We start from the raw sequence: 27,221 nt of genomic DNA, 5'->3' as shown, positions 1-27,221 counted from the left end.
GTAGTGTGAAAATAAGGTGTGAGTCCTAACTTGTTAACTTGAATGCTTTAATAATATTTTTAATGTTATAAATTATTATTAAGCTTGTTGATCGGGCTTAATTAAATGGCTAAGTAAATGATTTTAAAGTGGCCGAATCAGGTACGTTATGAGCCCTAACTAAATAACATGTTTACAAAGTTGCATGATTGACTGAATGGTTGTTTGATTGGTACTAATATGAATGGTTTGTTAAATAATGCATGTAGATTGTATGTATAGCATGTATCAGAATGAAAATAAAGTTTTAATGCATGAAACATATGTTTGGGTGAAATTCTATGAAATGTACAGAATGAAAGTTTGTTATACATGCACTGAGAACAATGTTTATGAGATGATATGAAAATTATAGCATGTTTGAACAACACCGTATTGATGGTGAAATTGACTGTTTGATTAGTGTTCTTACTGAATGAGAGTGATGCTACTGAGATGATAATGTAATGGAAATACGTTTTGATTGGAATTTATATGGCATACCCCATGTGCATGGGGTGGGATTTTGTGGATGACGGAGGAGTTTCATGGAGTAATGGCAGCATATTAAGTCCAGTATATATGTTGTCAGTGCACAGCACCGGGAGTACTGAGGAAATTGGCGATTATATCGGACTTTATGTTAAATGGCAGTATAAATGCATTATGTATTATGGTGGTTTAACCACATCGAGCTTTGCACACAATGATTGGAGTTTGATAAATGGGTTTTGGGAACTCGTGGTGTGTAGCGGTTAGTTTGGGTAGGAATCCATTATGCATTATGTTATATCCATGAAACTTATGAATGATAATATTTATGTTTTGTTTGCATTGCAATTGTAACAATGGTGAATGATATTTTCCTGTATTGTTGAATGTTCTTATTGATTTGACTCACACTGAGCTAGTTAGCTCACCCCATAGTTTCAACCTTCATAGGTAATGCTGGTGACTAAGTTCAGACATGGCATGCGTGTTTGAGTATGTCCAAAGACTAATCATGATATGATTGTAATCACATACTTGTTTGTTAATATAAGGCTTTGCCATTGTTTTTTTTTCTGTGTGTACAAATAAACTGGTTAATAATAAAGTCCTGAGAATAATATGATTATTCTTAAAAGGTCCTTAGTCAAGTATTATTGTAGGCTTAGACAATGATAATGCATTGAGACTAATGTGTAGTTGATTGATGACAAAGTGTTGTCATTGACATAGGGATGTCGAATTGATACACGAGTATGTGTTAGAGAACAACATACTGGACTTACTTGCTATGTGTATGGTTATTAGATTATCATGTAATAGTTACAGCACTAATCATAGTGATAAATATGTATATGATTCTCAAACTTGAGATCATCATTGTCCCAACATAGTGAGTTGTATATTTTGACACAATCAAACATCTACCATAACAGGTTATACTATAAAGACTGATGTTGGGTATGTCGCAATCTATGTAGAGGGATATGGTTGCTCAAGATAGGATTTGTCCCTTCTACATAATGGGAGCAATTGTTAGGACCGTCGATACACCCCGTAACGCAGCGAAAAAATTATTCTAACAATCCACAGCCAAGGATCAAGTACGAGGAATGAATCGGGTTAAACTAGGGTTGAAAATATACCTTCTTTACTGAAAACATTGAAAGAATGCTTCTGATTCAATGTTGATTCCAAGCCACAAAAAAAATGTCTCGACCTTTACATAGTCCACACTGTAAAAAACGAACAACCACTTTCTCTTGAACTTTTCAGAGATAATTAAAAATGGTTGCTAGACCTTTTAAATTATTAAGTTGGTAACCTTAACACATTAAGGGATTATCATCATTTTATTTTCTTTGATATCACATATTAAAAAGGAAAATCATGATTATTCCCTTATTAATAGAGAAGGCAAATGGAAAATTAGAAAAATAAATTATATATTTTTTCCAAACGAATATAGGATTATTCCATTTGTTAATAGAGAAGGCAAATAGAAAGTTAGAAAAATGAATTATATTCTTTCCAAAAGAATATTAATTTCCATGTCTTTTATATTTTGAACGAATTTAATCAATATAATTGTTTATATTAATAAATTATGTAAAATATATAAAATTAATATTTTGTATGAATCAAATTCATATATTAATTGTATTTTTTCCAAAAGAATATTAATTTTCATGTCTTTTATATTTTGGCCGAAATTAATTAATATAACTGTTTATATTAATAAATTCGGTAAAATATATACAATTAATATTTTGTATGAATCAAATTAATATATTAATTATATTTATGTTATCTATTTATGTACAACAAGTTTGCACATATAATGTGTTTAATATTTAACTATCAAATTAATTTAATTTAATTCATGTGACAACTAAATACAATACCAAATGTATTTGGATTCTATTCGTTTCAACTATAGGGTGTGACCCTATAGGCTCTTGTAACGTTGGTAGATGTTAGAACGTTTCTAGCATTACAAGCAATGAGTGACATCTAGCAATGCATTATTGCCACCTAAGTTAAAAGAAGCCGTGATTCAACATAACCTTTCTGTGATAATTTTTTCATGTATTATATCATTTTATCCTTAATATCTAGATTGGGTACAAGTCATGGAATAGTCACACTTGTATAGTTCAATCTCATATTTCTTGATTTTTTGAGCAGACTACAATAAGCAAATAAGTGTGTTATCTCATATGAACTTATTCGAGTATGGTCATGCATTTCTAGTCTCACTCCATCAAGAGGTCTAAGATATTGCTCCCATTATGTAAGAGTGATAAATCTTATATTAATCAATCATATCCCACTACATAGATTGTGGTATATCCTACATCATTTTTATAGTACAATCTGTTACGGTATGCGTTTTGACTGTATCAAAATATACGAATCACGATGTTGGGACAATGATAATCTCAAGTCAGAGGATCATATACATAGTTATCACTATGAGTAATATTGTGACTATTACATAATAATTCAAGAAACATACTCATGACGAGTCAGTCCAATATGTTGTTCTCTAACACATACTCATGTATTGATTTTGACATCTCTATGTCAATGAAAATTCTTTGTCATCAATCAACTACACATTAGTCTCAATGCATTATTGTTGCCAAAGCCCACAATAATACTTAACTAATGACATTTTTAAGAATAATCATATTCTCTTAGGACTTTATTACAATTCAATTTATTTATATACACAAAAAAAGAAACTAAAATAATAATGGTAATGCCTTAAATTAATAAATAAGGTAAAACGAGTATGTGATTACGATCATCTCATGATTGGTCTTTGAGCATACTCTAACAGCAACAACCGGAAGGCTTCAAATTTGAAGGTAAAAAAGATCATGTTTGTCTCTTACAAAAGTCTTTGTATGGTTTGAAGTAGTCTCCTCGGCAGTGGTATAAAAAGTTTTACTCATTCATGTTGAGTATTGGTTTTTCTCGAAGTATGTATGACAGTTGTGTTTATCTACAAAATCTTGATGATGGTTCTTTTATATATTTGTTGTTTTATGTTGATGATATGTTAATTGCGGCTAAGAATCCATCTGAAATTGATCGTATTAAAACCATGTTTAACTTTAAGTTTGAGATGAAGGATTTAGGTGCAACAAAGAAAATTTTGAGGATGGAAATTTTAAGAGATAGACATTCCAAGAGATTTATTTTATCGCAACAAAGGTACATCAAGAAGATTATTGAGGGATTTGAAATGCAAGATGCAAAATTGGTAAGTACTCATTTAGTTGCACACTTTAAACTCCCAATTTCAGATTCTCTACAAAATGAAGAAGATGAAAGGTATATGCCAAAAGTACCTTATTCGATCGCAATTGGAAGTTTGATGTATACAATGGTATGCACTCATCCCGATATTTCACATATTGTTAGTGTTGTTAACCGATACATGGCCAATCCTGGTAAGTTATACTGGTATGCAGTTAAGTGGATTTTCAACTATTTACAAGGTACTTCTAACATGTGCTTAGAGTTTGGAAGAACTCAAAAGGGTTTAGTCAAATATGTTGATTCTGATTATGCAGGAGACTTAGATAGAATAAGGTCTTTCACAGTTTACCTATTTTCTTTTTGGAATTGTGTCATTAGTTGGAAAGCGACACTTCAAGCTATAGTAGCTTTGTCGACTACTGAAGCAAAATACATGGCAATTACAAAAGCGGTAAAAGAAGCAATTTGGTTAGAGGGCTTGTTCAGTGAATTGGTAAGTGAAAAAGGGGCAACTGTCATATATTGTGATAGTCAAAGTGTTATAATTCTCACTAAAGATCAAATGCACCACGAGAGAACGAAGCACATGGACATTTGTTATCATTTTGTTTGAGAGGTGATCATTCAAGGGGACATTCATATTCTTAAATTTGGCACAGAACACAATCCGGTCAACATGTTGACAAAGAACCTTCCAGTTTCAAAGTTTGAGCATTGCTTGGACTTGATAAGTATTCGACGATGAACCAATTAAGCCCATAGCAGGGCTCGGAAATAGAGTTGGTCCAAATACGAGTCAATGTGGAGATTTTTGGGAGAATGCCTCTTGTTTTGACCAAAGTTTATTTTGGCTTTTCTTCTCCTAGTTAAACTCTGTTATTAGTTTCTCACTTAAACTCTAATTAATCTGGAGTTGTTATAGTCATATATGCTACAGCCTATAAATAGGCCTTAGTTACTATGAGTTTTACACAACAAAAATATTTAGATTGAGATAATTTTATTCTTTATTTCGAAGAGTTTTTCTTGTGGGGCTTCGGTTTTCTTTTAATTCTCTTCATTTTCATACTCTCCTTTATTACAGTGAAATATCCTTTTACCCATGATTTTTTATCCTCTTTTGAGGAGTTTTTCTACATAAAATTTGCGTGTTCGATATTTTCAATTCTTATTTTCTTCACTTTGTTCGTTGTTTAATTGGGTTTATCCCTACATTATGATCCCATAAATTATTTTTCAAGTAATAAAATGTAGAAGTTATCTTAACAAAGTCATTGGAGTTGTTATTTAGTCATCACCTTAATGCAATACTTGTGGTTTTTCCTTCTTGAATAAAAGAACATATATAAATGAATTGATTTGATTCAACAAAGTTGATTTAGGGAGATGGTGCAATCCATATTAGTAACCTCAACCTGGAGACGCTAGAGGGCCTTGCTTGCCACAGGTTCCTTGAACCTTTGCTCTATGCATTTTTAGTATTGCTCTTTCATCAAGCTTTTCATTTTTTTTCCTCATCCAAATAGAAGTTTATTAATAAAAGGAAGGCCACTGTGAATAGTATATCAGAACAATAAAGGTTCAAGACACCACAGGAAAAACAAGACAAAAGAGACGCAAAAAAAACAACAAATAAAAAAACCAAACAGGAACAGAACAGAACAAGAGCATATCAATCACCACCATACCTCGAAATGATTGGAGCTATCAATACCAACTTTCGCCCTCCCATCCGCCATATCAATCGTCGGGAAAAACCTGAAATGATACACTAAAAACTCCCTCAACACAAACATAGCCAAGGCACCTTCTCTCTAATCCCATTGAACCTTGTAGTCAAGCAAGGCCATTTCATTTTTCAACACAATGACCACCACAATTTCCATACAAATTTAACAAATTAAAACGTAAAGCAACACAGAATAATACAGCCCAAGCTCCAAATACAAAAGATATCAAGTATATAATTTCACTGATCTGCTCTGTCATCCCTCTCAAGGATCTGAATTAACTTAGAAATCACTTCCTCATCTGAACAACAAACTATGAAACCAAATTGTTTATTTCATCTAATTAAACGGTTCTTCTACTGTATCTTAATTGGTATCATCTTGCATTTCCAAGAATTGCTTCACATAGGGATCACATCTCCTCACATTTATGTAAAATTCTCACCCATTCAACTTAAGATTTAAATTAATTGGCATCATCTTAATTGAAACTAATTGAATTAAGAAACAAAACATATACTAAAAATTATTCAGCAAAGGACAACAATTAGTCAAGGAAACAGATATCATGCAAAGAAGAATAAATCACCAGGCGATGGAAAATAATTTACAAAGATTTGAAAGCCATTGCAAGATATGAATATAAAAACCCAAAAAATAAGGAAAATAAAAAAAATTGAATGTGATGAACCCCATGAGATCTTTGATAATAAGACTAGTGATACGGTAAAAAAAATGAATAAAATTATGTGCAATCCAAAAAAGGAATATTTGAATTTCAATTTAAACTGTATATACATTTTTATAAAATTTAATCTATCAATATAATGAGATGACGGTAAATGAATCCATTCTCCTTAAATGTTATATGGCGTCTTTTTATACATAATCGTTGTCGGTCACTTGTTGCTGCCTGCTGGTCTTTTCTTCTCCAATTCTCGTGCCAGATTTCAAGGCCAAAATCAATCAACTTCACCAAAGATGAAGGAAGGGGACACTCTAATAAATTTTGGTTCAAATGATATCAATTAACAGAAAAGAAAAAGTTGAATAAATAATTAAAAATTTTCAGAAAAAACAATGATACAACCTTTTCCTTTTTAATCTTTCACTTTAATCACTTGTCTCTTTCTTCAACTAGAAAAAAAAAACCCCATTTTTGTTCAAATCTGAGATTTTTTTGTCAACATTCTGTACCAAACTTCCTCTTCCTTTCTTTCCTTGGTTTTGGCCAAAACATATCACTTCCAGGTTCTCTGTTTTCTTCCTTTTATACACAATTATGAATCTTGGTCTTGTTTTTTATTCTTGGTTTTGGCTTCTTGAAATGTCATAGCTGCATTGGAGACTGTTAAATTCTTTCCTATTGTATTTTTTGCTTGGGGAAGGACCAACCTTTTTCATGGGATTTGTTCACCCAAGGTTCTACATTGGTTTTTTCTTGTGTATGTTTACAGTAGTTTACTGTGCTACAGATCCCAATGACTTGAAAATCTTGAACGATTTCAAGAAAGGGTTGGATAATTCAGAGCTACTTATGTGGCCTGAAAATGGAGATGACCCTTGCGGTCCTCCTTCTTGGCCTCATGTTTTCTGTTCTGGTGATAGAGTGACTCAAATTCAGGTCCAAAATCTTGGTCTCAAAGGACCTCTGCCTCAAAACCTCAACCAGCTCACAAAGCTCTTTAATTTGGGGCTTCAAAAGAATCACTTCAATGGTAAATTACCAACCTTTAGTGGTTTATCAGAGTTGGAGTTTGCTTACTTGGATAACAATGAATTGGATACGATTCCTGCTGATTTTTTTGATGGACTTAGCAGTGTGCGTGTCTTGGCTTTGGATTATAATCCCTTTAATAAGACTACTGGATGGCCTATTCCTAAGGAATTGGCTAATTCAGTTCAATTGGCAAACCTTTCTTTGGTTAACTGCAATGTGGTTGGACCATTGCCTGATTTTCTAGGGAAGTTGCCATCTCTTGTAGCACTCAAACTCTCTTATAACAGATTGTCCGGTGAGATTCCGGCTAGTTTTGGTGAGTCTTTGATGCAGGTTTTGTGGTTGAACGATCAAGATGGTGAAGGGATGACAGGTAAGATTGATGTGGTTGCCAATATGGTGTCCTTGACACAGCTTTGGCTTCATGGGAATCAGTTCACTGGGACAATCCCAGAGAACATTGGGAACTTGACATCTTTGAAAGATCTCAATCTCAATAGGAACCAGCTTGTTGGTTTGATCCCTGAGAGCTTGGCCAATATGGAGCTGGATAACTTGGTCCTGAACAATAATCAGCTCATGGGTCCGATACCCAAGTTTAAGGCTGGTAATGTTTCTTATGCTTCCAATTCATTTTGTCAATCTGAACCAGGGGTTTCATGTGCCCCAGATGTCACTGCACTTTTGGACTTCCTTAGTGGTATGAATTATCCTGTAAACCTTGCTTCTCAATGGTCTGGTAATGAACCTTGTGCCGGACCATGGATAGGATTGAGTTGCAATCCGAATTCTCTGGTTTCTATTATCAATTTGCCGAGACATAATCTTAGTGGTACACTTAGTCCTTCAATTGCAAAGTTAGAATCACTGATTGAAATTAGGCTAGGGGGAAATAGTATATATGGCACTGTTCCTGAAAACTTCACTGAACTAAAAACTCTGAGAACTTTAGATCTAAGTGGAAACAATCTTGAGCCTCCATTACCCGAATTCCGTGACAATGTGAAGGTTGTCATCGAAGGAAATCCTTTGTTGTTTGCCAATCATACAAGAGGGTCTTCTTCCTCTACTAGCAGTCCACCTTCTGCAAGTTCAGAATCTCCACCAAGTGGTCAATCAGGTGGTACAGAGTCACCTCCATCTAGCAGATCACCATTCCCAAATAGAGAGAAGAATTCTAATTCATCTACTGCTACTACCAATCAAGGTGAGTCCCAATCGAACATTTTCCAAAGGTTCCAGGTGGTAATTGTTGCTGGAAGTGCAGCTATTGCCATCTCAATTCTTCTAGTGGTTCTGTTTTCTATTTTCTGGCGTAAGAAGAGAAAAAGAGCTTCTGAGGCTCCTAGCTCCATAGTGGTTCATCCTAAAGACCCGTCAGATCCTGAAAACTTGGTTAAGATAGCTGTTTCTAATAACACCACCAGGAGCTTATTTAGTAAAACTGCAACAAGCTCTGGCAGCAGTAATAGCAGTGCAACACAAAGCTCTCATGTCATTGAGTCAGGAAACTTGGTCATATCCGTTCAAGTACTTCGCAAAGGGACCAAGGATTTTGCCCAGGAAAATGAGCTTGGCCGTGGTGGGTTTGGAACTGTTTACATGGGTGAACTGGATGATGGAACAAAACTAGCAGTTAAGAGGATGGAGACTGGGGTCATAAGCAGTAAAGCATTGGATGAATTTCAGTCCGAAATTGCTGTTCTTTCTAAGGTCCGGCATCGACATCTGGTCTCTCTCTTGGGGTATTCCATTGAAGGTAATGAAAGGCTTCTTGTCTACGAGTATATGTCTCAAGGTGCTCTAAGCAAGCATCTGTTCCATTGGAAGACCCTGAAATTGGAACCATTATCTTGGAAGAGGAGGCTTAGTATTGCACTGGATGTTGCTAGAGGAATGGAGTACCTACATAACTTGGCGCGGGAAACTTTTATACACAGAGATCTCAAGTCTTCCAACATTCTTCTAGATGATGACTTTCGGGCAAAAGTTTCGGATTTCGGGTTGGTGAAACTTGCACCTGATGGAGAGAAGTCTGTGGCAACTAGGCTTGCTGGCACATTTGGTTACCTAGCACCTGAATATGCTGGTAAGTAATCTAATTTTATCTCCTGTGGATCGTTTATTGTGATTTGCGTTTTAGCTCATATTTCTGCTTGGTTTGAATCTAGATGGTCGTTAAACTTATTGTATGTAGTCTTTTATTGTGCAAAATGTTTGGTCTACTTTGATTCTGTTTAACCAGCACATACAACTAGAAGCATTGCGTTCATTTATGTTTCCTGAATATGCTTCACAAAGTGATTAACAATTGAAAACCCAGTCATTGTGAACTTTAGCTTCCTGTTATTACACAGATGAGAACAATTTTTTACAATATGTGTTAGTACATCTTAGTAAATCTGAGTTCTCTTGGTTGCAGTAATGGGGAAAATCACTACTAAAGTTGATGTCTTCAGCTATGGAGTGGTGTTGATGGAACTTTTGACTGGATTAACAGCACTAGATGAGGAGCGGTCGGAGGAAAGCCGTTATTTGGCTGAGTGGTTTTGGCGAATCAAATCTAGCAAGGAGAAGCTTATGGTTGCAATTGATCCGGCACTTGAAGTGGATGAAGAAACTTATGAGAGCATTTCCACAATAGCTGAACTAGCTGGTCACTGCACTGCAAGGGAGCCTTATCATCGGCCAGACATGGGCCATATAGTGAATGTTCTAGCACCCCTAGTTGAGAAGTGGAAACCAATTGATGATGAAGCTGAGTGTTATTCCGGCATTGATTGCAGCCAGCCACTTTCCCAGATGTTGAAGGTTTGGCAGGCAGCAGAAACCCAAGGATTGAGCTATACAAGTCTGGATGATAGCAAAGGAAGCATTCCAGCAAAACCTTCCGGATTTGCCGACTCCTTCACATCTGCAGACGGTCGATGAGCCCCATTTTGTTGCCAATGATGTGTTCCAGTTGGAATGTTGTATGTAGCTTAAGTAATACGACTTTGATGTTGTTGAGCTATGAACATGTCTTTACATGGTGGTGTAGATAGAGAGGTACTGCTTTGGTATTTCTTCATTATTTCTTAAGTTGAGGTGTCAATTTTCAAACATTGATCAAACATTTGATGAGACTTTTGTTCTAGAAATTGCCTTGATTGATGCAACAAAGATGCATTGTAACTGTCTTTCTTTTGGGTCATTTTCTTTAAAGGCGATTTACACAATACAATAAGTTATTATGTTTCACATGGAGGTGGTAATGTCTCCTTTTGTATCATATTACAAACTGTAAAAGTCATACGCATGGTGTCAAATGTGAATGACAGTTAAATAAAATTTCAACTTGATTTTGTCAGCCACCCCCAGTCAATATATCTTCTCTCACTGCAATAATTCCTTGAAACCATTGATTGATGGCTCTGGGATTCATGTGGCAAGCATGAATGGGCAGTGCTTTCATTAGATTAGGGAAAAGGCATGTGCCAAGTTTGTTCCATTTTAAACATTGTGTCCCCACTCTGCTTTTTCTGTTCTTTTTAATATTCCACTCTTTCTTCCCAACTACGTTTGAGCAAAATATCCCTCTTCCTAACCCATGCTCCATGGGAAGGGTATTTTCTTAAATATTAATTTTTTTTTTAGAAAAACGGATCCTAAGCTGCTTGCTTATTTGTCACACTCAAACTAAAAGCTTTGGGCCCAATAAGAAGTTTGCATGTTACGTCAGTTTTCAAACATAAAAACAAATAAAAAATTAAACCAAGAAAAGTCTCCAATGATGGCTTAGACATTCACAGACTATATATATATAGCTTGCAAAAATCCCATGACTCTAATCATGTCCCTGTTTGTGTTTTATTATATATCCCTTTGCTACCATTTGGTATTAATCAAACAGTAAATATAATATTTCCCTTATTGTACCATCAATATTTACTACAGCCAAAAAGGTAGTTCCTTATTCTCATTTATTGCATTTCTGCAAAACAAATAGATTTAGGAATTTAAGGAAACTTAACTTATATAATCATATTTATAATATTTCATGTTCTCGTGCATGTTAATTTTGGAGTAAATCAAAATTTTTAGTTATTTTTTTTATATAAAAAATTTTAATCATTCAAATATATTTTAATATAGACATTATTTTTAATAGATATGATAGAAATATCTAATCAATTTGAAAATTTACATGTAAAACTGATGGGTGCTGAATCCACCAATATAAACCTACACCTAATTTTGCAAACTTAAGCAGTATAGGGAGTAGGGTCGATCCCTCAGAGACTGGGTTTACTGCAAATTGTTGCTCTCTTGACCAGATTTATGTCGGGGCAGTTGTCGTACCCAAGAAATTTGGGGGAGGATAAAATCGAAAACCTGGAACCTGAAATAAATAAATAAAATGCGTAAAAAGTAAAAGCCGAAAATAAATAATAAAAAGTAGTTAAATAAATCTGAAGAAAAATTAATTAAAATAAGCTCAGCTTTAGGCACGGATTTTTCCTCGTCTTTGAACCGGTCCTCGAAATTAGATGAACTCCTCTTTTCCAATAAGCTAGTTATAGCTACCAAGGACGCCTCGGACACCAACTCTTCCTTGTGTAAATTAGTTATGAAACGTCCAATAACTAACCCTTACCGACCGAACAACCACGAAACGTTCGTGATTTAGAACTCCGGTAGCTTTGCGTTCTAGAAGAGCCTAGCTCGAACCAATGCCCTCAACCGCGTGGGACATTTAAATCCGGTTACTACTTCCCTTGACAGAACCAAACAGCAATCTCCACTTGGCACGCCAATGTGTTCACAGAAAACCGATTAGAAACGTTCCTTTCGGAATTTCAACTGTACGTCTAACCACACTAAATCAAACGACGTCTTTTTTGACTTAATGTTGATCTGACTTTGTGAGTTCACAAAATCACACTCTTAATCCGGAGAAATAATAAGTACTGGAATTTAGGAGTTAATTTGCTCGGGTGCGTAACTCACGGGTTTTGACGAGGCTAATTCCGGCCTAAAGCTGAAATGGATACTTAATAAAAAAAACTTGGTAATTAAAAACTTGATTAATGACTTGATTCAAGACTTGATGATAAAATGAACAAAGTAATCCACTATTTATACTAGTGGCTTTACTAAATTAAGAGCCAACTAGTATAGAAAATCAAGAAATAAAATATTAAAAATCCCTACATAATCTCCCACTAAGTCAACAAAAATTTCAACTAATTAATCTTGGAAAAATTCTGCTTTGGTCCTCCTTCTTTGCTTCTTTCTTCAATCTAGCCCAATTGTCTCCTTTTTCTTCTATTTAGCCCCAAATTGCACCCCTGCACAAAATTCAACAAAAACATGGAAAAATTAGTAGTGCACTCTCATAAATTAACCAATTTAATTACATAAAATATGTAACTTTAACATTTAATCAACAGCAAGTAGAATTATATTGATAAATTTAATAACGATACTATTCATATATTAATCGTATAATTTTTTTTAAAAATATGTTAAATTACTCTAGTTTTACATTAATGTAAATTTTAAATAAGCTTTGAATTTTACTTGATATTTATTATATTTACTGATTATATAACTATGGGTTGTTTGTCAATAAAACTGTAGTCAACTATTCATCCTTTTCAATTTTTATATAATAATACTTTTATAATAAAAGGAATAATGTTTGATGTATCATAGTGCATAAGTTTCATGTATCATCAATGAATAATAACATGACACATTTAAGAAATATGGAGGACTTGTAAATAAATACTAATAACTTTATTTAAATATTATTAAACATTAAATGTGATTATTATAAATAAATATTAATAAAATTTGGATTTAGGATCTTGAGTAAGGTTTAGGGTCTACGGTCTCAATATGAGGTTTAAAGTTTTAGCATTTATTTATAGTTAACCATTATATAATTATGCTCTAATAAAGTTATTAGTATTTATTTATAAGTCCTCCGCTATTTTTTTTGTTTTATTTTATGATGAGATGTCATGTTATTATTAAACAATGGTATATGGGATTTATGTACCTGCAGTGCATCAAATATTCTCCCATAATAAAACATGTTGTTTTTTAAGTAATAAAATTTTTTATTTTTAAAATTTTAGTTTTATTAAAAAAATTTCCAACTAAATTAATTTTCGATCAACTTTTGACACCAATTTAATTAGATTTTTTTAAAAAAAAATAATATAGATATAAAAAATACACTTATCACTAGGGATATCAATTGGGCGGGGTGGGTGTAGGGTGCTCCCCTTGCACCCATCCCCACCTCGCGACTCGTAGCGGGTACAAAATCCAAAACCATGCCCGCCCCATGATCCACAAGACTAAATCCATCCCCGCCCCACCACCCACGTAGGTCCCTAGACCCACCTAATCCCCGCTATACCCGTCCTGCGACCGACTTCATATGATATATTTTTAAGTATCAGTTAAATAGATATAAACCAATTTTTTTATGAAAAAAGTATGAAATACTTGTCCTCTAGACTCCCAGTGACATTATTCCAACAGTCACCATTAAAAAAAAATCGTTGCGATCCTTTAATCGGTAAATAAATATAATTTCAATATGAGTTTAAAAAATTCAAAAAATAAAGTCTTTATATAATATCCAAATACAAACAATGTCTCAAATACATCATAAATGTCTTCAAATGCAACACAAGTACAAAAATTAAATACTATTAAGATGATATTAAATTAAATTTTTATAAAAGTTTATTTTTTAAATATGCTTATTATATTATGTGGGGCGGGTAGGGATGGGGCGGGTACAAGGTCATACCCACGCTTGCCCCACCACTCACGACGAGTCTAATTTTTGTCTCCATACCCGCCCTACCATCCATGAAATCTGTACCCATCCTTGCCCAATTGGGTGTGAAGTGGGGCGAGGCCCCGCGAAACTCTCCCCACTAACAATCTCTAGTAACTGAAGTTTAAAAGTTTGACCAAATATTTATGAGTCAAAGAAACCTTAAATTTTATGCAACACCAATTTAATAAGAGATTTTAATAGGTCAATTATCTACAACCTCTTTTCTTATTCTCAACTTCACCCTCTCTCTCTTTATATATAACTTAAAATTATTGATATAGATTGATGTTGAGTATTCATTAACACTTTAATAAATATCAAAGTTTAAGTTTAAACTTTAACCCTTCAATCTATTAAAATAAGATATAATAATTTATTTGGCCCTTTAACTTTACAAAAAAGAATCTATTAAAATAAGATATAATAATTTATTTGGCCCTTTAACTTTACAAAAAAGAAATGTTTTAGTTTTCTATTTAATTTTTTTTTATTTTTTTTATTTTTTGAATTTGCATTGTTTGTCAAATCACTCAAAAATAGATGAAAAAGCTAACATATGTTAACTTGGATGATGTGGCATCCATGTGACATTCTATGTGTAGGTCGCATCAACAATTAATCAATTTTTCAAAATAAAAAGATATTAAAAAATATTGTTTGTAATATTATAATTTTGTTATTTTTTTAAAATTTTAAAAAAAATATTTAATTACTAACGTGACATGCACGTATATACTATGCAAGCAAAGGTAATAGGTATTAACTTTTTCCATCTATTTTTTTGGATTATTTAATAAATAAAGTAAGTTCAAGAGGAAAAAGATAAAAATAATTAAATGAAGAGTCAAAATATTTTTTTTTGAGGGAATTAAGTTAAAAATTGTCTTTCAATTATCATTATAAGATATACTTGATTTGATGAATTATGGGCCTGAAAATTAGTGTGGTTGGGAGACAATGGGTCTAAAGTGGAAGTCTATAAATCCAGTCTTTCTATAGAAGAAGAAAGTTGCAACATCTCTGATAACAGAAATTTGAAACTATGAGCCTTCTTCCCGCCATAACACCATCTTCTGTAACTTGCCCAAACCCTCTTATCTCTCCCCCAAACCCCAAACCCCAACCCTTATCTTCTAACCCAAATCCCCGAATCTCCCTTAAACCCTTAGAATCTGTCGTCTTATGGACCTCTTCAATTTCTCGTCACTGCCGTGCAGGCCAGCTATCCCAAGCTGCCCAAGAGTTTACACGCATGAGACTCTCTGGTGTTGAGCCAAATCATATCACTTTCATTACCCTTCTTTCGGGTTGTGCTGAATTTCCATCAAAAGGTCGGGATTTGGGTTCTCTGATTCATGGATATGTTTGCAAATTGGGTTTAAATAAAGAAGACGTGATGGTGGGCACCTCGCTCGTGGAAATGTACTCTAAAGGAGAACAAGTGGAAGTGGCTAAGTTGGTCTTTGATGCGATGATGGTGAAGAATTCGGTTTCCTGGAATACGATGATTGACGGGTATATGAGGAATCGGGAATATGAGAAGGCAGTTGAGTTGTTTGATGAAATGCCTCAAAGAGATGTCATTTCTTGGACTGCCTTGATTAATGGGTTTGCTAAGAGGGGGTTTTACGAGGAAGCATTGGATTGGTTTCGAGAAATGATGATTTTTGGCGTTGAGCCTGATTACGTGACCATCATAGCTGTTTTAACAGCTTGTGCTAATTTGGGTACTCTTAGTGTTGGCTTATGGGTTCATCGGCTTGTTTTGAAACAAAGTTTTAGAAACAATGTTAGAGTAAATAATTCGTTGATTGATATGTATTCACGATGTGGATGCATAGAATTTGCTCGTGAAGTTTTTGACAAGATGCAGAAGCGATCATTAGTATCGTGGAATTCAATCATTGTGGGGTTTGCTGTAAATGGATTTGCAGAGGAAGCTTTGAAATACTTTGATGCAATGCAGAAAGAAGGGTTTAAACCAGATGGGGTCAGCTTTACTGGAGCACTTACTGCTTGTAGCCATGCTGGTTTAGTGGATGAAGGGCTCCGTTACTTTGATATTATGAAAAGAGTTCATAAGATATCCCCTAGAATTGAGCATTTTGGTTGCATAGTTGATCTTTATAGTCGTGCTGGGAAGTTGAAAGAAGCATGGGATCTTGTACGAAATATGCCTATGAAGCCAAATGAAGTTGTATTAGGGTCATTGTTAGCAGCATGTAGAAATTATGGCGATATTAGCTTAGCCGAAAGGATAGTGAAAAACCTTGTGGCATTGGACCCTGGTAGCGATTCCAATTATGTACTGCTCTCAAACATATATGCAGCAGTTGGGAGATGGGTGGGAGCAAGCAAGGTTAGGAGGAGAATGAAAGCACTTGGGATACAAAAGAAGCCGGGTTTTAGTTCAATTGAGATTAGTGGTTGTGTTCATGAATTTGTTGCCGGTGACAAGTCACATATAGACAAAGATAGTATTTATGCAATGCTTGAGTTGCTCTCCTTTGATTTAATGTCTTCTGGGTATGCCCCTGAAATTGTTGTAAGAGAATGATATGAAAGTGATTAAACCTACCAATTAGTAATAAAGAAACAAGCACATTGATTCTTTCATACTTTGGCAAAGAACTTCCAATATGAGTCTATAAGGCACCAAGGTCCAAGAGACTTATTGGAAATGATTGTCAAGCTTAGATCACCTAGTTGGCACTACGTAGGCTAGGCAGAAGTTCATTCAGTATATGCTCCAGGTCTTTAGAAGATGAATAAAGATCAAGTAACATGTTGCAGAATCTGAACTTCAATAGCTCGATTGCATATAGAAACCTAATTTATGATGTCACTTTATAAAACTTCCTCTTTAATCTGCTGCACTAACGATTATGTTGTGCCTTATACCACAAAGGGGATCGTTCTTACATCTTGTTTCCAGCAGCCACCAAATTGACTTGGAGATGAATGCTAAAACCATGTACCTTTAACGCAAACACAGATTGGACCTTTCATGCAATTATGGTGAGAGCGTCCTTTCTCCTATGAGGAGCAAGCAAACATTAGAGTACTTATAACACAACACAAAGGTACAAACATGGAAGAATTTGCCATTGAAGTGATAAAATCAGCCCAAAGGAATTATTAAGCAATGAACCATTTTAAGGAGACTATCTTCACAGTTCTAGGTTCTTATAGAAAGACGCCAAAATCAGGCAAAATAAAACCTTGGGTGTAGCCTCATCACTGATACATGAGCTTCCAGGACACATGTTTGAAGCCGGATTGCAACTTGATTACGTATGGAAGGTGGACCATCATCAACGAAGTATTCCATATGATGTCTTCATCGCCTTGGATTTCGCCTTGATTACATTTTAAATGAATTGATTATCTGTATCCAACACCCAGCTTCTGTAGCATCGAGGCATAGTTTTTGTAGCAACAGAAATCCCATTCCACACCAAGAAAATAATTCCATAAGCCACATTCAAGCTTGTCCCACAAATCTTCTTTCCACCCTTTCAGCCACCTCCACCTTCCCATGAACCCTACAAGCGGCCAACAAAGCATTCCACAAAGCCCGATCAGTCTCTAACTCCATGCCCATCACCAACTCCTCAGCTTCCTCCACCAATCCCGCCTTCCCTAACATATCCACCATACATGTATAATGCTCTAATCCAGGCTTCACTCCAAACCTTTCCTCCATATTCTCAAAAACCTCCTTCCCCTTTTCCACCATCCCCTCGCGACTGCATGTTGTCAAAACTGTAGTCAACGTCACCTCATCAACCGCCATCCCCATCCCCGCCATTTGTTCAAACAAACCAAGAACTTCCGATGCCATCCCAAACTTCTCATATCCCATCATCAATGCGGACCACGATACGTAACTTCTTACAGACATTTCATCAAACAGTTTCTTCGCACACTCCAATTCACCACATTTTCCATACATACCAATCAAAGAATTGTTATTTGCCAAATCGGATGAATACCCATTAACCACAACAGCTCCATGGAGCTGTCTTCCAAGTGTTTCATGAGATAAGTGTCCGCAAGATTTGAGAACGGGAGGCAATGTGAAAATGTCAAAGGGCCTTTGGGCAATGATCATGTGGTGAAAAATGGCGAGGGATTGAGAGAATTGGTGAAGAGAAGAGTAGGCTCTGATGAGGGAGTTGTAGAGGAAAGTGGGTTGGCGAGAAGTGAAGAAGAAGAGGATATGGGCTTCGCGCATTTGGGAACATGAGGCGTAGGCAGAGAGAAGCTTGTTTCGGACGAAAGAGTGGCTTGAAATATTAAGCAAAATCGTTTTAGCATGAATCTGTTTGAGTTTGTGGAGGGATTTGGTGGATGAGCATTCATCGAGGAGGGATGCGATGAAGGGTATGGTTCCGAGACGAGCACGCATTAGCAGAAGAGACCGGAGTGAGCGACGAGTAGAAGGGTAAAAAGAATCTCAGAAAGGCCAGTGGTCACGGTCATAACGGGATTTGAAATTGGGAGCTTAGATTCTATCAGATATTGCTATTTAGGCCCTGGATACAACAAATGGTTTTCAGGCTAAATTTGAAGAAAATGCGGATTTTTTTAATAGAAAAAATAGGGTTTTGGGCCTGTTTTTGAAATATTTAAAGAAATAGGTGGATTTTAGAGAGAAACAAAAATTTGTCCTAAAAAATGAGAGGTGGGTTTGCTATTTTTAGAAGCACAATTTTAATAAAACACGAGTTAACTTTGTTGTTATTCTTAGAACTACAATTTTGATAAAACATTATTTTACTTATATTTTAAGAAGAGAGAAAATATTAATAGCCAAAACTATCTTTAAATAAGAGACAAATAAAATTATGTTTCATCGAAATTGTGCTTCTAAGGATAACAACAAAGCTTAAGACACTCATTTAAGGAGCTTAGGTTTATGGAAGAATCAAGAAAAGAAGTACTCTTGTTCGGATAGCAAAAGAACAATACGGAAACATAGTTGGAAGACCTATGGGAAATATTGCAGTCGGGTATACGAATGCCATTGTTTTCATTGAGCTAGGCAGATATGTTTACTTCTAACCTTAAAAGTGACAACCGTATTCAAAATAAGGTCAATGGAGGTTCAAACTTGCTTGTATGTGGCTTATCATATTTCATAGGAAGAAAATTTTTGCACAGCCACAATATCGTTCCTTCTTCTCATCATCAATGTATCAAAGGCTATTGAAAAAGGAAAGAGATCTTCATTCCAACAACAAAAGCACCATTTATGAACTATATGAAGGCATCTTCCTTTAAAGATCCAACAAAAGATGGAGAAACAATTATTGCTAGACCAAATGTATTCCACTTCCAAAATGGGAAGAGATCTTTGAAAAGAGAGATGAGAGTAACGAGGAGAGGACGTGGCAATGCTTCTAGAGATGATGTAGAGCATGATGCCAGACAAAATACCAGAGTGAGTTCTTATACTTATGAAGATAGAAAAATCATTCACTGATTATGTGAAATTAGAACATCGATAATGGTATAAAAAAAGAAAGTAAATAGAACACACAAAATTTTAGGTGAAAACCCTTCAAGAAAAAATTACGGGTAAAGACGAAGAAAATTCACTATTCCGAATTCGAATAATACAAGAGGAGCATAGGCTATGTCTATTTATAGGTTTGTAAAACTATATTTTAATCAAAATCTAATAAAAGTAATGCAATAAGATTAAAACACATTATTCTAATCAAGTATCAAATAGAGGAAGTAAATTTTTATTCGGCCTTCGCCCTCGTTGATCTCCTATCTTGCCACTTGTATTTTATTTTAACAGGAATTTAAATCACACAACTCTAACAATTTATAATAACACGTGGGGTCCAAGGAAGCAATTCTTCTAGCCCCATTCCTTAGGAAGCCTCAACTGTGTAATAAGCCAACAATCTTTTTTCCATTTAGATCAAAGTACTGAAGAAATTAAAGAGGTTTAACCTGCTCCAAAACAACCCAAGATCAACCAAAGCCACAAGGAGACGAGTTTGAAGAGATAAACATAGCTGAAGAATAGATACAATTAAACCACTCTTCATTAGTAAGAATCTCCACATACCTCCATAGCGCCTTACTGTCACTAATATCCCTTTACCTTGATCAAACATCAAACATACGCGAGACAGTTTAACTACATGCATTTCCTCTTTCTCTATAATGGCAAAGATTATTGGCAAGATGTTCCAATTCCCATCTTGCGCAACTGCTATCAACAATATCTGGGTATATTTACCATACATCTAAGTCTCTTCTATTTACACTAAGGGGCTTGTAGTATGGAAATGCTCTGACACAACTCTCAAATGTCTAAAACAATCGGTGAATGTTTTTTTTACCTCGCACTACTTAACTAGACGAATCGTATGCATCGAGAGTCTGCAATTCCACCACTGACCTGAAACGAACTCTTGCAGAGCATTTATCCATCTCTATAGCTTGTTATAGGAAGTGTTATCACGGCACAATTTTATCATAGCCTTCAATTTGACTTTCCAAGCTTTCTGATATGTGACGGAGTATCCAAATTGAGAGTGCATATCAACTATCAGTACTAGCATCGGAATCATCGGCTTCACTCTAACCAATGAGATTATGCATTTGCAAATAAACTTTAAATCTAATTTGTGATGGTCCCGCATTAGCAGTGCAGTTTGTGCAGGTATGGCTATTGTCAAATTTTCAAATTACCCAAATTTGCTTCTTTGTCATCAATGCTGCCCTGATCCTCCATTTGTATCTTTCATTAGCCTTCCAACACTCGCCAACATATTTGGGCGTGGTAGATATGACAACTTTGTAATCTATGCCAACTTTAAGGTTGTGCTCATTGATGACTCCTACAACAACTTCTTTCGTCAGGAATTCAACCCCATGCACAAATCTCAAGAATGCACAGTGGAACTCATCATGTGGGATGGTAATATATATGAGGATATTCTAAAAATTCTAAGGCACGTATCGCATCTAAGTCAATGTTAAGCATATGAGCCCGATTTTCAGCAGTATTTGGTTGGACGCCTTGGTTGAAATCAGGATCATCATCGACTTCTTGAACATTTGTTTTATTCGATATATTGTCCACATAAGACTCACTAAATTTAGAATTATTTTTATTATCGTATGCAATATCAACCGATACATCTTCCGCATTCGGTTAAACAACATATTCATTAAGATCAAATGTAGGATTTTGAATACCACCAAATATCGGTGGTGGTGCAGAGTCGTATAGGTCATCCAATGCAACACAAAAATCGAAATTCAACTATCAAATTGAATATCGCCTCCCCTAAGACATTGATGACACCTTCATGTACGGCTCTTGCGATTCATACTGTTGACCCAGATATATTCAAAGCTAGATGAACCAGGAATTTTAGCTACCGCATTCTCCTGCTCAGCATCATTCAAACTCTGCATATAATTTTACTGCATGATTTTCATTACTATAATGAACTATCATTATTGTCTCAACATCTTCATCATCAATAAGGTCAAGCTGGCTAAATATGATGAGATCTATTGACGTCAATAATCTATAGAAGATTCTAGATACTATTCTCTCACTACGTGTTGCAATTTTACTACTAATCTTCAATTTCAACACATGAAGATTAATACTTTATTTAAATTTATGACTAATATGATGTCTCCGACAAATTTCTCCTTGTAATTAATCATTACAAATTGGTTACTTATCTTGTACAATTAACCTGCAAAATATTACATTATACAAAATTATGAGTTAAAAAATTATATCAGCTTTTAAAATAACATTAAAAAAAATTATACCGACTTTTAAAATAACAATACATATAAACAAAGAGAAAATTAAAATTAAAAATTTATAAACTTAAATATTTACATATACAAATAATTGAAAACTAAAAAAAAAACATTATTCAAATTTTACTTAATATAATTTTGTTAAAAATATAACTTCAAATAAATTTTCAAATAAAGAAATCATAATACAGTTTTAATACAATAAATTTTAGAAAGTAAACTTTTCATTACCTTAACTTGGATCACCAACAATTCTTCAAACTCAAACTTATATTTGCTGATTTGTCTCTCTTTTTTTTTTTTTAACTTATGAAGGTGATTTGAATGGTTTTATAATTGTTAGAATTTACAAAAAAAAAAAAATTCAAATTTAATGAGAATTATATTATCGTGAATTGAAATAATTTAAATTTTCAACCACACCAAAAATTGATTTAATTGGATCGATTCGATTCCTATTAAACTCATCAATCTTTTCAAATATAAAAATTAATCTAAATAAACTGATTTTAGTTGATTAATCAATAAAATAAAATAATATTTCTCTCAAAATCGATATGCCAAAGTCACCACATTTTTTTATTTAATAATTACAAAATCATAAATTAAAAAATTCAATTTAAAATATTCCCTTCAAAAATTGAGAAGTGACTTGAGGGAGCTAGAAAATTGTTAAAACCGGTTTAATGGGACTGAATTTCTCTCTCCAATGGTACAAACTTATTCTATTTTGGTAAATATTACAAATGTTGTATTACTTTAGTTAGTTTTATTTTTTATATTATTCTAATTATAAAGCTCAGATTATTATTTTTTTTATAATGAAGGAGGGAACTAGCTTAGTGGCCTAATAATCCATTCGAGTACAAACTGGTGCTTGATAAACTAAAACAATCATTATTAAGAATGAAACTAATGCCTGTGGGTGCTTCACGTAGAATGCTCATCAAGTCATATCCACCTCCTAAATGCGCCAAGTGGTCTGCTGCAGTATTACTGTCTCTGTCTGTGTGTATAGGGTGAACCCTCCATTGACGAGCCAACAGCTTCCGAATGCTATGAACTAAGAATCTACAACTGTCATCTTCCTCCCTACCATGGAGCAACTATAAAGCCCAGATTATACTCCTTAGCTAGTTTTTACTTCAAGGGTTCATTAATTTTCAATGTTTTTAACTTCTCTTTATAGTTGAGATCAGTCAATATAAACTTAGTTCCATAAGATAAATTAATACATGAAAGTCAACCGTCAAACAACTTCCAAACATTTGCATTTACACACACACACACATATATATGAAAACCAAAAGTTCAAAATAGAGAACAAAAAGATAAGAGACCAAGGCAAAGTGTCTTGATGATTAAACAACAATTACCCTCCAAAATAGAAGCTGAAACGAACTAGATATTATGTTATAATTCATTAAGCACCCCCAACAAAACACTAAAACATGCGCAAGGAAAGGAAACTTAAGGGTCAGTCCGAGGCTTCTTAGGGCTACCACCATTATGGTGCAAAGGATCTGGACCTGATGGCACTGCCCTTAATTCCCATCCCACAAAGTTTTCCATATTCCCAGCACCGGTTATGGATCCATTGTTTTCCTTCAAATCAGCATGCAATATCTGCAAGCATGAATAGTTATATATACAAGTTTCTTTTCCAAGTCATGCATGAAATAACAAACACAGATAACGAACCTTTCTATTTTGAGCTGGCTTTTCATGGAAGCATCCATGACCAGAAACGCAGCCTGTTAAAAAGTTCCACAAACCAAAACACCAAAAAGATAAGCTGATTGACATTCTAAAGTCTAAACGAAAACCCAAATAAGCCAATGTAACAAAACTAGAAAATAAAGAAAGAGATGGACCACAAACTCCTTGCAAAACCAGCAAATATAGGAGGGCCAGCACCAAAGCTCTGGTTGTAACAAGCTTTAAAGTACACGCGGATGCCATATTAGACCATATAGCAACAAAATGTTAACGAGAGAGAAGATAGAGAAGTGTGAAGAAAAAGTAGGGATGGTAGCTCCCAATTTATAGCATTTAAAATTAGTAAATGATTGCATGGTGCAGCCATTTTCAGACATTTCTTTGAGAAATGATTGTAGCTTTCAGTTCTGATGTGGCGCCGTTTCAAAATGTGGCAGTCATGGCAACGTCACTCTCCACAAACATGCCAAAGCAATCGTATCTAATTTCTAAAAGATGATAATGCATTGGCAAAACCTGGTTAGCTATACCGTTATGGTTTCTGATACCTTTATTATATGCTTTTTAAGTACTGCAGTTGTAGATTTTGTTCTGAGTACTTAACAGAGGAATAGAGATTCCATTTCCACTGTAAGAACTGAGTGTTATTTTCATGGAGAGTAGAGCTGATGATGGATAATTATGGTTAAATGGCGATTTTATTTTTTGTTTTAGATGAGGGATTGATTGATGGTGATGGGGTGGCGCTTGCTGCTCTTATTCCACAGGGAGAATCATCAGAGGCTTTATCCTTTACCGTGGGCCAAATATACCCCATCAGATGTAATGCGCCAACAATACTCCCAAGTCAATTCTCATGAGTATTAGATTTTAATAAATTTATATATCCAAAATAGAATTTAAATTCAATACCTACAATTACTTAAATTCAACTCATAAAACACAACTCTTCCTCATTATTAACATTTTTATACTTCATCATCATACCAACTTTTGCTTTCTTATATCTCCCACCATCACCACCTTCAACTTCTTGGAAGCATCATCCAAGTACATTTCTTAATTTTGACTTTAACTCAAAATATCACCAAATATCATTCCCATCTTTTCCAATTAGATTCTAGTCCAAAATCGTATAATTTTTCAAAATAATAAAAGTAGAGCACTTTTCTTAACCCTCATCGACCTTTAACTAATGTTGGTGGTTGATAGAAGTAACGAGACGTGGCATACAAATTCATATTTTGTTTATTATACAAATTATTAAAAATGGAAATAAAAGTATTGAAAATGATTATCAAAATAATTGATTACAAACCGGCGTATACACATATACTAGATTATAGCACATCCACGATATGAATAAAAAAAATTATGTATAAAATATATTTATTAAAAATTTAGAGATGAATCAACTTACTCTACAACAAAAATAAACTTAAGCAGCACCCGTAAATTATAGCCTAAATAACAAATTTCGTTGCATTAGAGTTTATGCAATGGTTGTGTGACCATTGTGTAATAAATTCAAAAGCAACACTTATTTCATTTTTTTTAATTGTTAAATGTAATATTTATTTGAAGAAATTTTTTTTTTTAAAGTAATGGTTTGTTTTATTGTTGTTATGTTATGGTTACATACAATACTTACTCGAAAGAAAATGCAACAATTGTTCACCATTATTGCAACATTACGAGAGCACTGCCTAAAAGCAAAAGAAACATTTTTCACTTTTAAATAACAATTATTTTAATTTTTACAATAAATGCAATGTTGGTTTGAAATAATAGTCAACACTTTTATATTTATTGCAATGCTATATTTTGCATAAATTAAAAGGCAACATTTTTTTCTTTCAAATAACAATTTATTTGTCATTGGCTTTTTAGCCACAAATCTTTATAAATAAATGCTACAACTTTTTTTAAGAAAAACCCATGCTTTCTGCAACAATATTCTTACATAAAAGAAATGGTAAATTATTAAAATAATCACTCTTATTTATCTCAGGTTACATTTTAGTCATTTATATTTGAAATGTTACGTTTTAGTCACTTACGTTATTATGTTGTAACATTTTAGTCACACGGCCATTAATTGTCATTAACGGTGTAACGGCAAGCTGACGTGGCACGTTAAACCATCATTTCAAACTAAAATTTTAGGTTAAATTATATAATTGGTCCCTATATTTTTTTCGTTTTGAGCAATTTAATTTTTTTCTTTTATATTCTTTTAACTTTCTTTTTTTCTTTCTTTATTTTCCATTCTCTTCTGCTTACCCATTTCTTTTAACATAGTTTTTCTATGTTTTCAATTTGCTAAAACTAGTCCTTTTACTTTTATTTTTTTTGAACAATTTTTTTCTTCTTTTTTCTTTATTTTCATTCTCTTCTTTCCTTTTATTTTTCTCTCTTCTCATATTCTTCACTACAAAAATATAATTTTTGCCCACCAAATAAACCAAGTCATTGTTTATTTTACATGATTCTTAAATTGAATTTCACTCGAAATGGAATACTAATCTTTCTTAATCAAATCTCAATTTGAATATAACCTAATTTTGAAACTAAGATTGGATCTAACTAATCAATATAAAAAAGTCATATCATTAATCAAATTTAGACATAAATTAAATTCTTTATATTCAAAACAATTTTTTTTTCGTTTCTGAATTTTTACAGAATCGTGTAGATTATTCATTTCCTTTTATTTTATTTTATTCTCTGACGAATAAAATTAAGCAAACGATAAAATTGATCTAAACCTTCTTGGATATTCCCAAGCAAGCTTGATTGGAAGTCAAGCATGGATGAACCGAAGAGAGAAAGGGAGCATGGAACCAAATTGGTTTGGGTAAAGTTGAGGGTAAGTTTCGTATGGTGATTGTTTTAGTCATTGAGAGTGTAGAGCTCGTTTGAAGAATCCATGAAACAACCTAGTCTCGAGAGGGCGAGAATGTTGTAGGTAAAATAGATAAGGTGGTCGTGGGGGTTGGTTATGAGGTTGAGGGAATGGGCTTAGAAAACTTTGTTGAGGGTGGATTCCCATAAGTCACGGTTGGTGAGTTCTTCAAGTGAGTCGAGCTTGTGGACTAGGACATTGGGAGATCCAAACTGGTTCATTAAAGCGGTGATAAACGATGAGGGTTTGTAATTGTAGGGTGAGAATATGTGAACCAAGTTTTATTTTAGTTTCATCTTTTGCCTTTTCTTTTTTCGTAAACATAAAAAAAACTACGTTAAAAGAAATAGAGAATGGAGGAAAATAGAGGGAGAAGCAGAAAAGAATGGAAATTAAAAAAAAAGTTAAAAGAACATAAAATAAAAAAAATTAAATTGCTCAAAATGAAAAAATACGGGGAGCAATTATATAATTTAACCTAAAATTTTTGTTTAAAATGATGATTTAACGTGCTACATCAGCTTATCGTTACACTGTAAACATCAATTAATGACGCAGTGACTAAATATTACAACACGATAACGTAAATGATCAAAATGTAAGATGAGGTAAACTAAAGTGACTATTTTAATAAGTTACCCTAAAAGAAATTTAAAAAAATAGTCAGAACACATAAAGGAAACGAAACAAAACAAACATTCAATCTAAACC

The 27,221-nt window shown here is 33.9% G+C and overlaps 4 protein-coding genes across 4 annotated transcripts; 2 read left to right on the top strand and 2 right to left on the bottom strand.

The window, feature by feature from the left end:
• The first annotated feature begins 6,392 nt into the window (after positions 1 to 6,392).
• Positions 6,393 to 10,467, top strand: LOC121220873 (receptor-like kinase TMK3). The gene is made up of 2 exons (XM_041100566.1): positions 6,393 to 9,316; positions 9,650 to 10,467. Exons 1-2 carry the CDS (start codon positions 6,910 to 6,912, stop codon positions 10,156 to 10,158), a joined length of 2,916 nt encoding a protein of 971 aa, XP_040956500.1. The 5' UTR covers positions 6,393 to 6,909; the 3' UTR covers positions 10,159 to 10,467.
• A 4,577-nt stretch (positions 10,468 to 15,044) lies between these two features.
• On the top strand, positions 15,045 to 16,670 carry LOC107891578 (pentatricopeptide repeat-containing protein At1g05750, chloroplastic). The gene has a single exon (XM_016816422.2). It carries the CDS (start codon positions 15,114 to 15,116, stop codon positions 16,626 to 16,628), a length of 1,515 nt encoding a protein of 504 aa, XP_016671911.1. The 5' UTR covers positions 15,045 to 15,113; the 3' UTR covers positions 16,629 to 16,670.
• Positions 16,660 to 18,684, bottom strand: LOC107891579 (putative pentatricopeptide repeat-containing protein At1g68930). Its single transcript, XM_016816423.2, has 2 exons — positions 17,293 to 18,684; positions 16,660 to 17,107 (listed from the first exon to the last, which is right to left on the bottom strand). Exon 1 carries the CDS (start codon positions 18,480 to 18,482, stop codon positions 17,556 to 17,558), a length of 927 nt encoding a protein of 308 aa, XP_016671912.1. The 5' UTR covers positions 18,483 to 18,684; the 3' UTR covers positions 16,660 to 17,107; positions 17,293 to 17,555.
• A 4,462-nt stretch (positions 18,685 to 23,146) lies between these two features.
• Positions 23,147 to 23,710, bottom strand: LOC121220872 (protein CLAVATA 3). Its single transcript, XM_041100565.1, has 2 exons — positions 23,588 to 23,710; positions 23,147 to 23,512 (listed from the first exon to the last, which is right to left on the bottom strand). Exons 1-2 carry the CDS (start codon positions 23,690 to 23,692, stop codon positions 23,357 to 23,359), a joined length of 261 nt encoding a protein of 86 aa, XP_040956499.1. The 5' UTR covers positions 23,693 to 23,710; the 3' UTR covers positions 23,147 to 23,356.
• Positions 23,711 to 27,221: the final 3,511 nt, after the last annotated feature.

Source organism: Gossypium hirsutum, chromosome D09, assembly GCF_007990345.1.
Source record: "Gossypium hirsutum isolate 1008001.06 chromosome D09, Gossypium_hirsutum_v2.1, whole genome shotgun sequence".
Lineage (NCBI taxonomy): Eukaryota > Viridiplantae > Streptophyta > Magnoliopsida > Malvales > Malvaceae > Gossypium > Gossypium hirsutum.
This window is presented reverse-complemented; position numbering and strand designations above follow the sequence as displayed.

Coding starts and splice junctions, on each gene's coding strand:
- LOC121220873 (XM_041100566.1), top strand. CDS start 6,910: ATGGGATTTGTTCACCCAAGGTTCTACATTGGTTTTTTCTTGTGTATG. Junction 9,317..9,649: donor CCTAGCACCTGAATATGCTG/GTAAGTAATCTA, acceptor TCTTGGTTGCAG/TAATGGGGAAAATCACTACT.
- LOC107891578 (XM_016816422.2), top strand. CDS start 15,114: ATGAGCCTTCTTCCCGCCATAACACCATCTTCTGTAACTTGCCCAAAC.
- LOC107891579 (XM_016816423.2), bottom strand. CDS start 18,482: ATGCGTGCTCGTCTCGGAACCATACCCTTCATCGCATCCCTCCTCGAT.
- LOC121220872 (XM_041100565.1), bottom strand. CDS start 23,692: ATGTCAATCAGCTTATCTTTTTGGTGTTTTGGTTTGTGGAACTTTTTA. Junction 23,513..23,587: donor AGCCAGCTCAAAATAGAAAG/GTTCGTTATCTG, acceptor TCATGCTTGCAG/ATATTGCATGCTGATTTGAA.